At 41.6% G+C, this 14,821-nt stretch overlaps 1 protein-coding gene across 2 annotated transcripts; it reads left to right on the forward strand.

Moving 5' to 3' along the window:
- The first annotated feature begins 854 nt into the window (after positions 1 to 854).
- acp2 (acid phosphatase 2, lysosomal) lies at positions 855 to 14,291 on the forward strand. 2 transcript variants are annotated; one of them, XM_006642673.3, is made up of 11 exons: positions 855 to 1,141; positions 5,902 to 5,997; positions 6,556 to 6,642; positions 7,518 to 7,670; positions 8,084 to 8,182; positions 8,286 to 8,375; positions 8,961 to 9,093; positions 10,421 to 10,506; positions 11,011 to 11,117; positions 11,241 to 11,416; positions 12,047 to 14,291. In XM_006642673.3, the coding sequence occupies exons 1-11, from the start codon at positions 1,016 to 1,018 to the stop codon at positions 12,181 to 12,183; spliced, it is 1,290 nt and encodes a 429-aa protein (XP_006642736.1). In that variant the 5' UTR covers positions 855 to 1,015; the 3' UTR covers positions 12,184 to 14,291. The 2 variants fall into 2 exon arrangements, with proteins under 2 accessions (XP_006642736.1, XP_015194072.1); XM_015338586.2 differs by lacking the exon at positions 855 to 1,141 and adding an exon at positions 1,265 to 1,365.
- Positions 14,292 to 14,821: the final 530 nt, after the last annotated feature.

Consider the following 14,821-nt stretch of genomic DNA (forward strand, 5'->3'; position numbering starts at 1 on the left):
TGCTTTAAGGTAATAATACATTTGTTGTGAGAATACCGTCGTCGATAGCATTTGCTGCGACGCTAGATTGCACCCTTTCTGTTTGGAGAGCGGACAAGGGTCATTCAGTCACGCTCTTACAACAAAAAATAGCCATTTTACTCAATACTCTTTATTTACATATCATTTACTATATCAGTTATCATATATTTGCTCACGAAACAATTGCAATTTACCAGGTGAATGTTATACAAAATCAGTAGTGCAATTACATAGAAGACAATATACCACTAATATATTTTGTGTAATTTTGGAATTTCTTTAATATAAATTATAAATCTGTATAAAGTTCATATGTAGCGGTGCAAGAGAAAACAATATTAAGTCTGCTTTGTTTGTTTATAATGGTTGCAATACAAAATAAGATGTTTGTGCTGTAGTGTTAAGGCGATCCAATGCTTGTAACACTAGGACACGAAATATTATTATTAATAATAATAATAATAATAATAATAATAATTGCTTACACTTATATAACGCTTTTCTGGACACTCCATTCAAAGCGCTTTACAGGTAATGGGGATCCCCTCCACCACCACCAATGTGCAGCCCCACCTGATAATCCATCTAATAACACAACATGCATCCAATCACATTTGCAGTTAAGCCCATAAATACCAATACATTTATCGATTAATGTACCGAAATTTCAAACTACCTTATCCAGATATTTTAATATTATATATAGTTGAGAACCTTTTAATCTGCTAATCAAAATACTTCTAATCTCAGTTCACACTAGCCTTGCTTTCGCAATATACGAACCGGAACTGCCGGCATTCATTCACTTCCGCCCTACCAACATGGCGGCAAATTTACATACGATTGTGACGTTACATCGTAGATCACTTCTATTTTCTACGGTATGAATGGACGCTTCGTAATGTGACGTAAACACGTCGGCCCCTCCCTGTGCCGTGACACCCTTCGGTCCCCGGCCGGTTGTTTTTTTTATTTTCTCCTGAGTGGTGCGGTGATGGCGTGTGGGGTCCCTTGTTCCTCTTGGTCTGGCAGGTCTCTGTCTCTTGTCGTGCTGCTGTTAGCAGTCTCGATCGTACTGCACACGGCAGTCGGAGAAAGGCAACTGAAATTCGTCACCCTGGTAAGCCGGTGTCCCTGGATTTCGATTAATAACTTGGTCGGAGGGTAGTAAAGAGTGCAGATCCGGTGTGCTTTGTGTCTTCAGGGTTATCGATCTGTGCACCGTCCAGCTCGCCCTTGTGTCGGCGAACTGTCCTTTAACACAACATTTAAGGCGAAGTTTCATGGAAATCCGGGTGCGGCGTTTTATGCAAATAATATTCAGGCTGCACTGATCCTGTAAACGTAAGTCAGAATAAAAACATGTCATGGTTTCGGTAACGCACCTGTGCATGAGAAGAACTTTAACTTTGCCAATATAAATAATGATTTTTCTGTCGTCGTATTTTATATTCTTATATTGTTTTTCATTACTATCTGTTTCTTCTTGCTATGCACTTGCTGTAATTTAAACTCAACATAACGTTGGATGAATCGAGTAAACCTGTTATACAACGAACTGCGTAAATAGTAATTCCGTTGAGGGAAAGTAAACAAAAACCGTTTAATTGTATGCAACTCTTTAAAACACATTGAAAAGTATATGGTATTTTCGAGGTTCTGGTATTGTTCAGCAGGGGTCTCCCTCCAATTCAGTTTTGGGTCATCTTAAATTACCTGTTTTGTTACAGAACACTTTTTATGGTCTTGTGTTTTTATGGAAGTTATTGATTCAATTAAGGGAAATTGTCTTTTCAGAATGGGTGTTCAGATGTCTGTTCTGAATGATCGCCATATCACTCAATAAATCACCAGTTTAATTGATCACAATTAAATTGTATTTGGTCTTTAGAATTTGATGATTCAGTGGTACCATATAAAACCCGGAACATTAGCATGGATCATGATCAGGGGCATAGACTCTCTGTGTTTATTGCAACATTCGCTACAGTACATTCAGTACAGTGGAACTCAAGTTCCACAGTTCTTTACAAAACTGCAATTTATGGGTGAAGCAAATGGGTGCTTCTTGTGTCTGTGCGTTTTGCAAAAAGCAGTCAATAACAGTGGCCTTTCTATACTGAAATGCAGAATAAGTCATGCACAGACACAGTCAAATCTTTAGTCACATTGAGTCACTTTAAGTATGGTGATGAGTGTTACTGTCTGTCAGATAAACTGTAAAATATCTGCATCCATAGGCCTTACATTTGTGTTTGTGTTACACTCTGTAACGTGCTGACATGGAGTAAAATCTACTGTCTGTGAATATTCTACCTCAAGGCATGAATTCTCTTTTGTTATTGTTCTGCCTCTTCTGCTGTTACCTGAATTACCTGATTTGGACCCGGTGTGGTGTGCTTGCTAACATTAACATGACACAGAATGTGAGGTTATCTGATTGAAAACAATTTCCACACAACACAGCAAGTACACACTGATGAAGCAGCCCTCCAACACACACCATATTAAACAAAAATCAATGAAATGGGGGAAAAACACAGTCACATGCACATGTAAACATTAACCCTACTTTTGGCAAACAATTGTAAAAGATGCTGAAGGTAATTAGCTGAAGGGGGAGAGTTCAAAGTTCACCTGGCAGTTGGAAAGAAGCTAACGTTGAAGCAAGCAGCACCTCAGAGGATCGATTGAAAGCATTTTCCCAAAGGCAGGAGCTGAAAAAAGATTCTGAGCTGGTCTTGTAGGCGCAGCTGAAGGTATGGCTTGTGTAAAGGGATGAAATGGAAGAGAGTTCATAGCCTATTTTCGCAGTTTTGGTCCCTTCCAGTTTCTTTTGTATGGCTGTACAAGCTCCCCATACCAAACCGATCAACCTGTCACAATACTTTGAATTCTGGCTGTGTCAAACTGGGGGAAGAAGTTGGGGGCTCACTCCGTGCTTCTTAAGCAACCCGAGAAAGTACCTCCTCTGCTGCACCCTCTTCACTATGTGATCTGTGTTGGTGCTGCCTTTGAGGTTTTCACTTACGTGTGTCACCAGAAATCTGAAGAAATTTGTCACCCTATGTGACCATTGGGGGGTCATTAATGATGATGGGGAGTTTTATTTTCTGGACACGTCTAAAATCAAGAATCGTGCCCTTAGTTTTAAGTGTATCGAGTGGAAGTTCACGATCAGAACACCCAACACCTGTCGTTAATTTATAAGACCAACAATAGTGGTATCATCCACATCTTTCAAAATCTTAACAGAGTCAACCTGAGGTGTGAAGTTTTGTAAAAAGGGCATAATGCCGCGAACACAGGCTTTGGGGACAGCCTGTATTAAGAGGGAAAGATGTTCTGTTATACTCTTTGACTGTTTGTTGGCGACGTGTCAAACGGTCCAGAATCGAACAACAGATAGCACAGTTTATGTTCAAATCGAGCCATTTATTAAGTAATTTATGTGGGTTCGTGGTGATGTAGGCTTAACCAAAATCCCCAAAAGGATCATGGGAGTTTGGCTTCTCCAGATGCTGGAGTGTATGGTGGAGAGCCAGGTTAAAATCCTCAACAGACCTTTTGACCCTGTAAGTTATGATTTTGCGTCTAATGACACGTTAAAACCCAGCTAGCTATTCATGAAGCAAAGCGGACTCACTCGGTGTGTGTGTGTTGATTTTGCGCCACTCATCTAGAGTTAGAAAGTCTTATAGCTTCTTATGAGGTCCCCGTGGATTTTGAAGTTGGAAACATTTTCAGAATCACATCTCTCAGTAGCGAAAATTGAATCTCTCCAAGTTAAGATGCTCTACTTTGAAAAGGGAAGCAGTCAAGCCAGTATATCAGATCACCAGACTCGAAATAAAACCCTATCTCTCTCAATTTGAATCCTGTATTTTGGTTAAATCTTAACGAGTACTTGGGAAGCGAATAAATGATTGGTTTGTCTGTTGGGATCCCAGATTGCATACAATTTCTGAAGAGACAGCTGAGCAGATGGTTTTGGCTGACTTTTATTTGCATGAAAAAGATGAGAGAGCCCTTTTTTTTGGCAATACTGTGGGATCCCTTCCACAGAAAACGCTGAGTGATTCTGATAAACAAAAATTCAGAATGTAGACTTTGCCAGTACCTTTCAGTGGCTTGTTTCAAGTGGTTGTGGAACAACCTGAGAATTTTCTGTGCTGCGGAAAAATACTTTGCGGTAACTAAGCGTTCAAAATTTTAATTTCTCCCGTAGCATAGCACTCCAAGATGCTCTCTCTAAGGGGAATCTTCCTTGTTTCCTGCTTAGGGTATTTTTAAAGGGCAGCATTTTGATTGGGAATAGCCAGTGACCCGTAATTATTAGTTTGATGTGACCCGTCCATTTTCCTCCTTTGAGGACAAAGTGTGGAAGGAACTCCATTACAGAGCTGCAGACTAGTCAGGTTGGTCAGTTTGTTTCCATTTTCAGCCTCATACAGAATCACATTAAGGTAAACAATGATGTGACTTTCATTTATGTCGCTTCCATATCTGTCTAGGAAGAACGCAGAGAGTGGGGAACAGGCTAGCATAATTTCCCAGACAATGCATGGCAATGGACAGCACAATGCTGCTTTGAACACGTGTCAGCTGCCCAGCAGGCGACTGTTAGGTTGTGCACAGTGAACATAGAAAGACTTGTGTGCCCCTACTTGTCTTCCCTTGCGGAAGAATGTGTACCTTCCCCAGCGGGCGACTCGTTTGTTAACGTTAAGTTATCTGGAACTTGACATAATTGCTCAGTGGGAGCTGAATAGCCTTTTCTTTAGCTTTAATTTGTAACTGGTGGAACATTATACTTTGGAGCTCTTAACAGGGCTGTGAGCACTTTGTAACGGGGGCTGATGGATGGATGGATATTATTCCACATACATCACCTTATTAATTAAAGCTCTTTACTTAAAGTGCAGGAAGTATAAAGCACCCGCTGTATTATAGTGGCCAGCATTGAAGTTAAAACAAAAAGGTAGATTTTTCTGTAATCTGAAAGAAGAGACAGTTTCAGTTCTTCTCTCAGTCACAACCCTTAATAGTGGAAGTGCTGCAGAAATATTGTTCTAAAGATGGACCACTGTAAATGTCCACTTCAGCTATTTCTTCTACATTATTTTGCATTTTACAGGGAAGGTGCTATATTATGCTATTAATGGCATGCTTTTCCTGAAAGCATTTTAAAGTGGCATCCAAATGTTATGATCTGCAGTTCTACATGGTTTATTATGCTGTAACAATCCTGGATAGAATTTTTAACTGATTGAATTTGTAGATGTTTAAATGTCTGAAAGTATTATATATAGCAAAGCATGGTTTAAGCATGCTGGAGTATGAGGAGGTATTTTGGAGACAAATTCAAACCCCGGTAACATAACCACTCAGATATCATGCAGATTGACATTGGGAAAAACTACATTAAAGGTTTAGACACACCTATAATGTGGTTGACATTAAGTCTATAGTTGGTTAACAGAAGCAGAAGGGGAAAAACCAATTTGGTTTCATTATTCACTTTCAGTTTGATCATAGCATTCTTTCTGCACCTGTTGTTTAAAGTAAGAAAGTTTATACTATATGTGTAAAACCTGATTCTGTAAAGAACACATTAATGTTGTCTAAAAAGCTTGCTGTAATCGCCTGATTTTCTACATGAGCACAGGGAAAACATACAAACTCCATGCAAAAAAACACCCCTGGCTGGGAATTGAAACTAAGGGCCTCAGCACCGTGTGGCACCTCTGTGCCCCTATTATTATTTCTTTTAAGCATTAAAATATCAAATATCATACAGCAGTTCCATGACATGAGCTCCTTAAATGCTAGGGACTTAAATGTTTTAGTGTTCAATTGCATCTGTTGTGTTTTTTCTAGCTTTATCGCCATGGTGACAGGTCTCCAGTCAGGGCCTATCCCACTGATCCATATCAAGAGAGTGCCTGGCCTCAGGGATTTGGTCAGCTCTCCCAGGTATGTCTCACCCAAAAAGCGCACGTATTTCAGAACTTTATTCCTGCTGTTACAGTGTAACCCTTCTACCACGCCAGACAGGGACATGTAAGCTTGCAGTCATAATCTAACACATAAGCTGTTGTTTAGAATTGCCGTTCTTCCACTGTACAGAGCAGTGAGCAAGCGTGTGATACCATGGAAAACAAATTCTCAATTCACCCCTGTTATGTGTTGTCCCCGAGTGTGAGATACTGAAGGCATTCCCCTGTACAGCTTCTGTTTGGCCACCTTTTAAAATAATGTTTAACTCACTTAACCAATTTCATTGATTTCACTCCTTCCTCGTAGCTTGTTACTGGGTTTTTCCTACTTTAATAGTGATTTCAGTCAGGAGGGAAATGGGTGCGATGGTTTTTGAGTTCAACATCAGTGACTGCATGCTGTGACGCACTTTTAGCCCAAATAGTTTTCAGACAGCATTGTTCACAAGCCAGCGCTGCTCCTCAAGCTTAAATGTGCTGTTGTTAACTCCATCAGGATGTTTTTAATACCCTGTCATTGACTTGTTCTTTTCAGGAGGGAATGAGGCAGCATCTAGAGCTGGGGCAGCTCCTGAGGAGACGCTATCATGGTTTTCTCAATGAAAGTTACAATCGGAAAGAGGTAGCTAGTTCTTTTGTGGTCTTCTATTTTGTGTGTGGACTTTGGGAACTCAGCTCCTCACAATAAACACATTTGCAGTTCTATGCATTCAGGGCTGTGACATCATAATTGCTCTGTTCCATCTGTGCTTTAAAACTATTAAAGGCCAAACTGTGAGTCTCCAAATAAAAAAAAAACAACAGCATCTAAGGTTCTTTTTTTTTTCTCAGGGCTGTATTAAGAAAGATTTTGGAAGTCCTGGTCCTCAGCAATTTAGGGCTGTTAACCCTAACCTAGTGCAATCATAATGTTTAGGTGTAACTGGATAAGTGGTAGTGGGAGATATGTGATTACAGCTGCCTTCTGCTTACCCTCCTACTTGTATGCTTACCCTCCTGTTCCTCGCAATTTAAAACTTTGAGGGAACTTTTAACCTTGTTCAAGTGCTCCACCACTAAAGGTGCTGTTCTTGAAATGTGCTCCAGGAATTGAAGGTTAGAGCCTGGGCTGCATCAGAAAGCAGCTGTGACTGGGGCTCCCATTAGTGGTGCAGTGCTGCTTCTCAGCAGACCACTGGGGTTGAGCAGTCTTTTGTTAGCCAGTGCTCTTGACTTTGACACGCCTTAGTGAGGCCTGTGGCCTTCCTGGCTCTTTTGAGCTTGCTGTATTATCAGTAACGTGTTTCATGTACTACATGTGACACTGCCTGGACTCTGTGCCATCAATGAGGTGAAAAATGGCTGATGGCTCTGCAGTACTCTTCAACAGCTGGTTAAGGGGACCCTGCAGCTAGCTGAATCAATTAGGAATTGGTGCTCTGTAATTGGTGTGGGAGGGGCACAGAGACATAGGTGGTTCCAGGTGCCTGAAGACTTCCTTCTTCATCCTTCCTACAGATTTCAGTCCGTAGCACGGATTATGACCGGACTCTGATGAGTGCAGAGACTAATCTGGCGGGGCTGTATCCCCCTAATGGATCTCAGATCTTCAACCCCAACATCCCCTGGCAGCCCATTCCTGTCCACACTGTTCCTGAAGGAGAAGACAGGGTAACACCCCTCATACCTGTGTAGTCTTGTTCTAACATTTGTTTTTATTATTAATTGTTGTTGAAACTTTGGAGTCTTCTGGGATTTTTGTTTGTGTAAATAACTTCAAATTATCCTGCTTCTTCTTTTTTGTTTTATCTCTTACCATGGCTACAGATGTCTTTTATAAAAAGCAGAACATTTTGGCCATTGTTCTGCTGAATCTTCAAATTTTTTGTTCATAATAGTATACGTTTTTTTGCATACAAAAATCAAGCAAAACCACTCATGTTTCTCCATTTTTTCTGCCTTACTGAAGGCGGACATCTATCTTCATCAGTCTGCAGTTTTCTTTCAAGCACATTTCTTATTCTTTGTCATTTCTACTCCACATGCCTGACTGTAATTTTGGTATCGTTTTCGTATCGTTTTAGCTACTCTCATTTCCCATCCCAGACTGCCCTCGCTATGACCTCCTGATGAACGAAACAAAGCGAACGGACGAGTACATTAACTTGTTGAATAGCAACAAAGTAAGTACCAGTTTTGGTTCTGCCTCTGTTGCGAGACGAAGAATACAGTTGCATTTGTTTTGTAGTTCCAGTTTTACTCTTTCACCCTCACTCTTCTCTTCAGGAGTTTTTGGAGATGGTGAGGAATAAGACGGGGTTGAAGGATGCCACTGTGGAGTCGGTGTGGAGCGTCCATGATACACTTTTCTGTGAGGTGAGCTTGGTCCTTCTCTTACCTGCCCTGGTCAGTAGGATCCCTGATCCAGGCTGGGATGGATTTTCTCCAGTCATGTTTTCTGGATGGATGTGTCCACACTGGCCATCTATGGTCCTAAAGGCAAAAATATGATAAGAGTGGTAGTTCTGTAAGTTTGTTGTTTACCAGCTGAATGTGTCCTAGTGAGAAAAGTAACGATTTCACAAGGATTACACAATGGCTTGGCTCCCTTGAAGCGGAACTGGAATGGGAGGATGAGGCAGAGCCGCAGTTGCACGCTGGGCTGCCCCAGTCTTGTGATTTGAGGAGGGTGATACCTCATGTGACTTCAGTGTTTTTTTCAGTCATGCAGTCCATTTCCAAATAGGGGAATTCTGCAGGATATGGACAGCAGAGGTTTCCGTCCAAACCAACAGTTTATAGGGCTAAAAAGTTATGGTTAGCCTAAATGATTAAAAAAAAATCATATGGATGGATAAAGGCTCATTTGTCAATTTCGTTGACAGTCTCTTTTTGTGACTGTTTGTACTGGCACTGTTCTTGCCCATCTTGGCTGATACAGAGAGGTTTCTGTAATTACAGGCAAAGCACAACATGACCCCTCCTTCCTGGGTGACTCCGGAGGTGATGGAGCAGCTGAGGAAGCTGAAAGATTACAGCTTTGAGCTGATGTTTGGAGTTTACAAGAGGGAGGAGAAGACGCGTCTCCAGGGAGGTGAGGATGAGTCAGCCATGAGCAAGCGGCATCACGCTGCTATCTCTCTCCATGTGTGTTTTGCGGCAGGGTTGTCTTTACTGGCTTCTGGGGCAGGCTCATGCCTCTTTTACTGCTGGGCAAGGAGGATACTGCATTTGTTTTTCTGAATCCATTCTGTTACGCTCCAGTTTCTGGTCAGCTGTGCTGCAGTGCGATGATTGGTTCCAGTGTGCTGTTAAAGATGTTATAGGAAAAGCAGTAAATGGCTGGATCTGGGACATGCCAGGAAAAGGAAGAGGAAAAGACCATCCGTGAGTAGGGGTCTGAGGAAAAAAAAAAGTGAGGGTCCCAGGTGAAAATTAAAAGGGGAGAGGATGGTGAGCCAACGCCGTAAAAATGACTCAAAAAAGGAAAAAAATCAAAAGGGAAAAACAAAAATAAGGCAAAGAAAAAAAATTACCATTAAAAAAGGGAAGGGTTGGGGGAATAAGGAGAAGAGGGAAACGGGGAATTGAAAGAGAAACTTTTCAAGTAAAGAGAAGCGACTGCTTGCATGAGAGTTGAGGCTCTAATGACAGAGTGATGATACAGTGGTTCATGGTGACTAAATCAGGGTGTCTAATAATAATAATAATAATAATGTTTCTTTATTAGCCCTATACAATTTCTTGGATTAGGAATGTGTCTTTTCGCATACCCCAGCTTTTTCTCCAGGGAGACACAGACACAGAGACAGGGAGAGAAGCTTGGGGTCAGAGCGCAGGGTCTGCCATTGTACGGCGCCCCTGGAGCAGTTGGGGTTAAGGGCCTTGCTCAGGGGCCCAACGGAGTAGGATTCCTCTGCCGGCCGTGGGATTTGAACCGGCAACCTTCCGGTCACAGGTGCAGATCCTTAGCCACAGAGCCACCGTCTGAACTAGTCCAGAGCCTGATGGGGAGAGGGTGGGAGTGTTACCTTGATTTGAAAGGCGCCCTGATCTAGTTTGAGGGGCAGGTTGAGAGCTCGTGGGAATGCTGCTGTTGCCATGGGCAACCGCAGGATGTGTCGGTCCCAGCCCGGGCCCGACATGTTCATCTTTTGTTCACCCAGATGTTTTCGCATTGCCATCCCATCCCCAGTGTGTAGCCAATTAAGCAAATTTCCACTGCTTTATTGAGAGGGCACTAACGGGCAAACCTGATGCAAGGAGGCCTGGGTAAACAAGGAAAGAGCTCTCGTTTGCTGACAAGAAATGGACTTAAGGTCTTTGCCACAGAAGCAAGCGAACAGTCTGATTGGAAACGATCAAAGCAGCATCAGCTCTCTCACTTCATTGTAACCTTTCTTTAACCTCATCTTTCATAGGTGTTCTTCTTGGGCACATTGTAAAAAAATTGTCAGATGCGGCAAAGTCTTCAGTTCCGTCTCCGAAATTAATGATCTATTCAGCGGTGAGTCCAACTTCCAGTGCTGTACTGTTTGATCTTAATTTGTGTGTTTTGGTACCTGTTGAAGGTCATTACACAGACATGGTTAGAATTTACCAGCTGTCTGTGCCAACCACTGTCAGGTAAATTTCCAAGCTAAACTTCTCAATTTCTTTCTCATTTCAAGCCCTGAAATTTGAAAGTGATGCAATAAAACATTGTTTAAAGTTCAAATAATAAACCCACATTTACGACCAGATAAAATGAAGATGTGATCTGATTTGTGGTGGCAGTTTTCATTGGTCAGTCATCTTGCTTCTACCCAATGAAAATCCTTCACTGAGTAATGGCAGCCAATCACCCATGACCAACCAGGAAATGGTGTTGCCATTTGGGATTCATTGGGAAAATCCAAGTTTTTGATTTGGCCTCAGTAGTGCTGGACAAACGGGTGACAGATTTAATTTCCTCTTTGGCTCATAAATCTGGACAGATCGTTACTTTGTCACTTCTCTTCTTTTTCTCCAGCATGACACTACAGTCGTGGCCTTGCAGTCAGCGTTGAATGTTTTCAATGGGAAACAACCCCCCTATGCTTCCTGCCACTTTTTTGAATTGTACAGAGAAGGCAATGGGTAGGTAATTCCAGATGTGCTTGTACTTTGAATTAACGATTGCAGGCGCCGTTTTCTCACTGGTAATAGCAGGCAATCTTCGTGTTTTTGAATAGTTGAGAGCCATTTCTTCATTGTTCTCAGGTCTTTCACGGTGGCCATGTTCTATCGAAACCACACCGAGCAGGAGCCTTACCCTGTAAGTTTGCCTGGCTGCTCCCAGTTCTGTCTCCTGGAGGATTTTCTCAGAGTCACCAAGTCTGCCATCCCAGAGAACAGGGAGAAGGAATGCCAGGTGGCCAGAACAATGAAGGACACGGGTACAGTGAGCTGTTAATCTTTTGCAGTGCGGTACTGTTGTCCAGATGACAGTGGCAGAACTGCATGTAGACTAGTCTGTACTCTGATTCAGGCAGCTTGAAGCATGTAGTAAAATGAAAGGGTTGTAGCATTATGTTGCACTGTTTCAGCCAAGTTTGTATTCATAAGAACTGTTACAAATGCCTTCCGACCCATTTAGTTCTTTTGTTAGTTACTGTTTACCCTGAGGAGCTCGTCTAACCATTTCCTGAAAGAAGCCAGGGTATTAGCGTCAAAAGCATTGCTGGGTAGCTTGTTGCATAGTGCTACCACCCTGTATACAAATAGTGCAAAGTCCTTGGTTTTTAACGCACTTTGTTGATGTCTGAGCTTCCACTTGTGTCATCTTGTTCACATTATACGGTTATTCTGCAGCAGTCCATTGGGTTGACTTTGTCAATACCTTTGAGGATTTTGGATACTTATGTCATGTCCCATTATAATCTTCTCTGTTCAAAAAGCTCTGAGCTAGAAAGCTTCAGTTCTTTCAGCATGTCGGTAAAGGGCAGTATTGAGATGTTCTGTCTCAGTTATTTTGTTTTTGCATAATTTTCTCACAAAGTCCTTTTTCTTTTAATCGGGGCACCCAGAGGTGATTGTGGGACTGGCGGTGTGCGGCTGCCTGCTCTTCCTCCTCATCGCGCTGCTCCTTACCGTGCTGTTCCGGCAGAGGGATGCTCAAGATGGATACCGCCACGTTTTAAACGAGGGGGATGACCACTCCTGACAATCATTGGCGCTGCTCGGGAAACGGGATTGCTGGGATAGCGAAGAGGACCTCTAGAATTTGCGGGGCACGTGTCCCGTGAGTTCCACAGCAAGGAGGGAACCCTAAGTTTTAACATGACACTCCTCATGTCTTTGGTTGGTGCCACAGCCACTAAGCAGAAGACAAGGCTGTTTCTTCAATGGCTCAGATTGGGTTAGTATTGGGCGCCACCTAGGCACAAACACTTAGGAATCGAGTTTCCAGTCTTTCGTGTGGCATTGATCTGTTTGTGATCCTGCTTGCTTTTAAAGAAAATCAAGATGTAGATATTCTGATTCTGTTTTAATGCAATGAACATGCAAGTTTGGGGACCTTTTTATTTTTTTTATAATAAAGGCACGCAAAAGGAGAAAAAAACATTGTAGGGATTTTATCTTGATTTAATTTTATGAACGTTCAATGTTAACAAGTTCAAGTGTTAATCCACAGTGAGGGGTGGGTATTCATAAGATGTGTTAATATATCAGTAATATGGTCATCTTCCCTTAATAAGATATTGTGATTATAAATGGGAGACATAGAATTTCAGTAGTGTCTCAAACTTGCAACAATTGCAATAGATTTTACAATTAAGAGTCCTGTACCATTACAAAAAGAATTTTGGAATCTTAAGAGTTAGGTCTACTATGTTTTTTTCCAATTTTGTTCTGCATGATCTTGATATAATTATAAGATGATCAGAAAACAAAACCTGAATAATGGACTACAGTGCTGAAATTTGCACCATAAGGGAATGAGAGCATCTTGCAGTGAAAGGACCAGGAGCACGCAGGACTCCCTGGTGGACGAAGGCGTGCGTGTCCGTCTTTCTGTTTACAGTGTAGTTCCAGCAGATGGATGAGTCAGGGAGTAGTGTTGCTGTCTATTTACAAACAGGGAAATTTCAGTCAAAGGTATTGGAAAATCCTTAAGAAGACTGATGATGCATGTGACCTGAAAATTGTAACCGTACGGGAAGTCTTTCTCCAGGAGTCAGCAATTCCTTGCTTCACTATATATATATAAAAAATGCTTTTCACATCTGGGACTTTCCTTTGCGGTAGTATTCTCTCCGTTTAGTTCCATGAATCCAAGTGGACAAACCACTTAAAAGGCAAAAAACAATCAAAGTAACTCACTGGCCACATCAATTTTCTGATGCTGAGCGTCCTCACACAGTGTTTACTGATGTGTAAATCCTTCTGCTTTTTCTTTGACTGTATAAGGTCTCTACGCTGGAGAGGAATAGTCCCCTTGACCCAAATCACCGGAGGTGTCTGAATAAGAAACTGATGAGTTACTAAATGTACTGTTTATTCTTTATGACAATTTTAAGTCACCTTTTAGAGCTGAACTGTTTAATTGCTTTTTTCATTCTTAGCTTTGTTAGCTTTATTTTAGCATAATCAAAGGGAGATGTCTCAGCTGTAATGCTTTGTGTTTGGAGGTACAGTTGCTTCCTACAGTTTATCTTCATCAAACATTTAATGCCAGCTTTGAGTTGCATCCCACTGTCCTCTCAGTTCTCATCTTTCTTCATCTGCATATATCTGAGCTTGGCCATATAACTACTTCTAAAGACCGATCCCCAAATCCTCAGCCTTGTTCTAATTAGGTCTGACTCATTCAGAGAGCATTTCAATCGTCGTTTTAGGTCCTGTGCAAGGTCATGTATAGAGTTCTGACTTGGTGGAAAAAAAGGAACAAATTACTTTTGTTTTGGCCAAATTTTATTAATGTTCTCAATCTCAAAATCTCCTGTGATATCCTTTTTATTGTTTTAAATGGAATTGCTCATTAAGGATTGTGGTTTTTTTTCCTTAACAAATGTAATACAAAGAATATCTTCATACCATTTATTCGCAGCACCACGCAGGAAGTAAATGGATTAAGTTTAATTCTTTTGGACCAATTAACTATATTGATATTGGCACACAGTCTTTAAGTTACCGTTTCTGTTGGAACAAGACATGGAAAGTGCACAAGGTAATGTTAAATGTGATTCCCTTTATCTGTTAACATTTCCTTTGCACAATGTACGATGTTCTGTAGAATTAATACTGTCCATAAAATGTTTTTTAAGTGTGTGTCTGGCTTCCTTTTATTTGTTCTCAAAACCTCAGTCCTTGTAAAAGCCTGTTCTCCGATGGTACCAGAAGAAAAGTAAATATTTAACCTGTCATCATTAACAGAAATTTTCCGGGAGTCTCATTTAGCTGCTGGCAAAAATAAGCCCGCAACCGTAACAAAATCTTGTGTGGGCAAAACTGTACGCTTACAGAGCAGGTGCAAGGCAACAGCACTGGTAAGCTTATGGCAGCCAAGGGGCCCTCAGAACTTCATTAAAGGGTTGATGGGCAGGAGTGTGAGGCGCACATGATGATGGAGAAAGCAGGCACAGTCCTCAAAACACAATTTAATGTGTCAGACTTCCAAATTTAGAATGAAGGTCCAGAGCCACAGCTTTGTTGATGTCTAAGCTAATACTTGTCTATTTGGCCCTACCTGGAGAAAGGCACCAGCAGAATAGTTCCACAACCATCTGATGTACAAAGAACAGTCTGAGCCACACAGTGATGTTTCCCAGCTGCACTCCAGAAAAGACCACCATTTACAT

The sequence above is a fragment of the Lepisosteus oculatus genome, chromosome 21 (assembly GCF_040954835.1).
Source record: "Lepisosteus oculatus isolate fLepOcu1 chromosome 21, fLepOcu1.hap2, whole genome shotgun sequence".
In the NCBI taxonomy this organism is placed as follows: domain Eukaryota; kingdom Metazoa; phylum Chordata; class Actinopteri; order Semionotiformes; family Lepisosteidae; genus Lepisosteus; species Lepisosteus oculatus.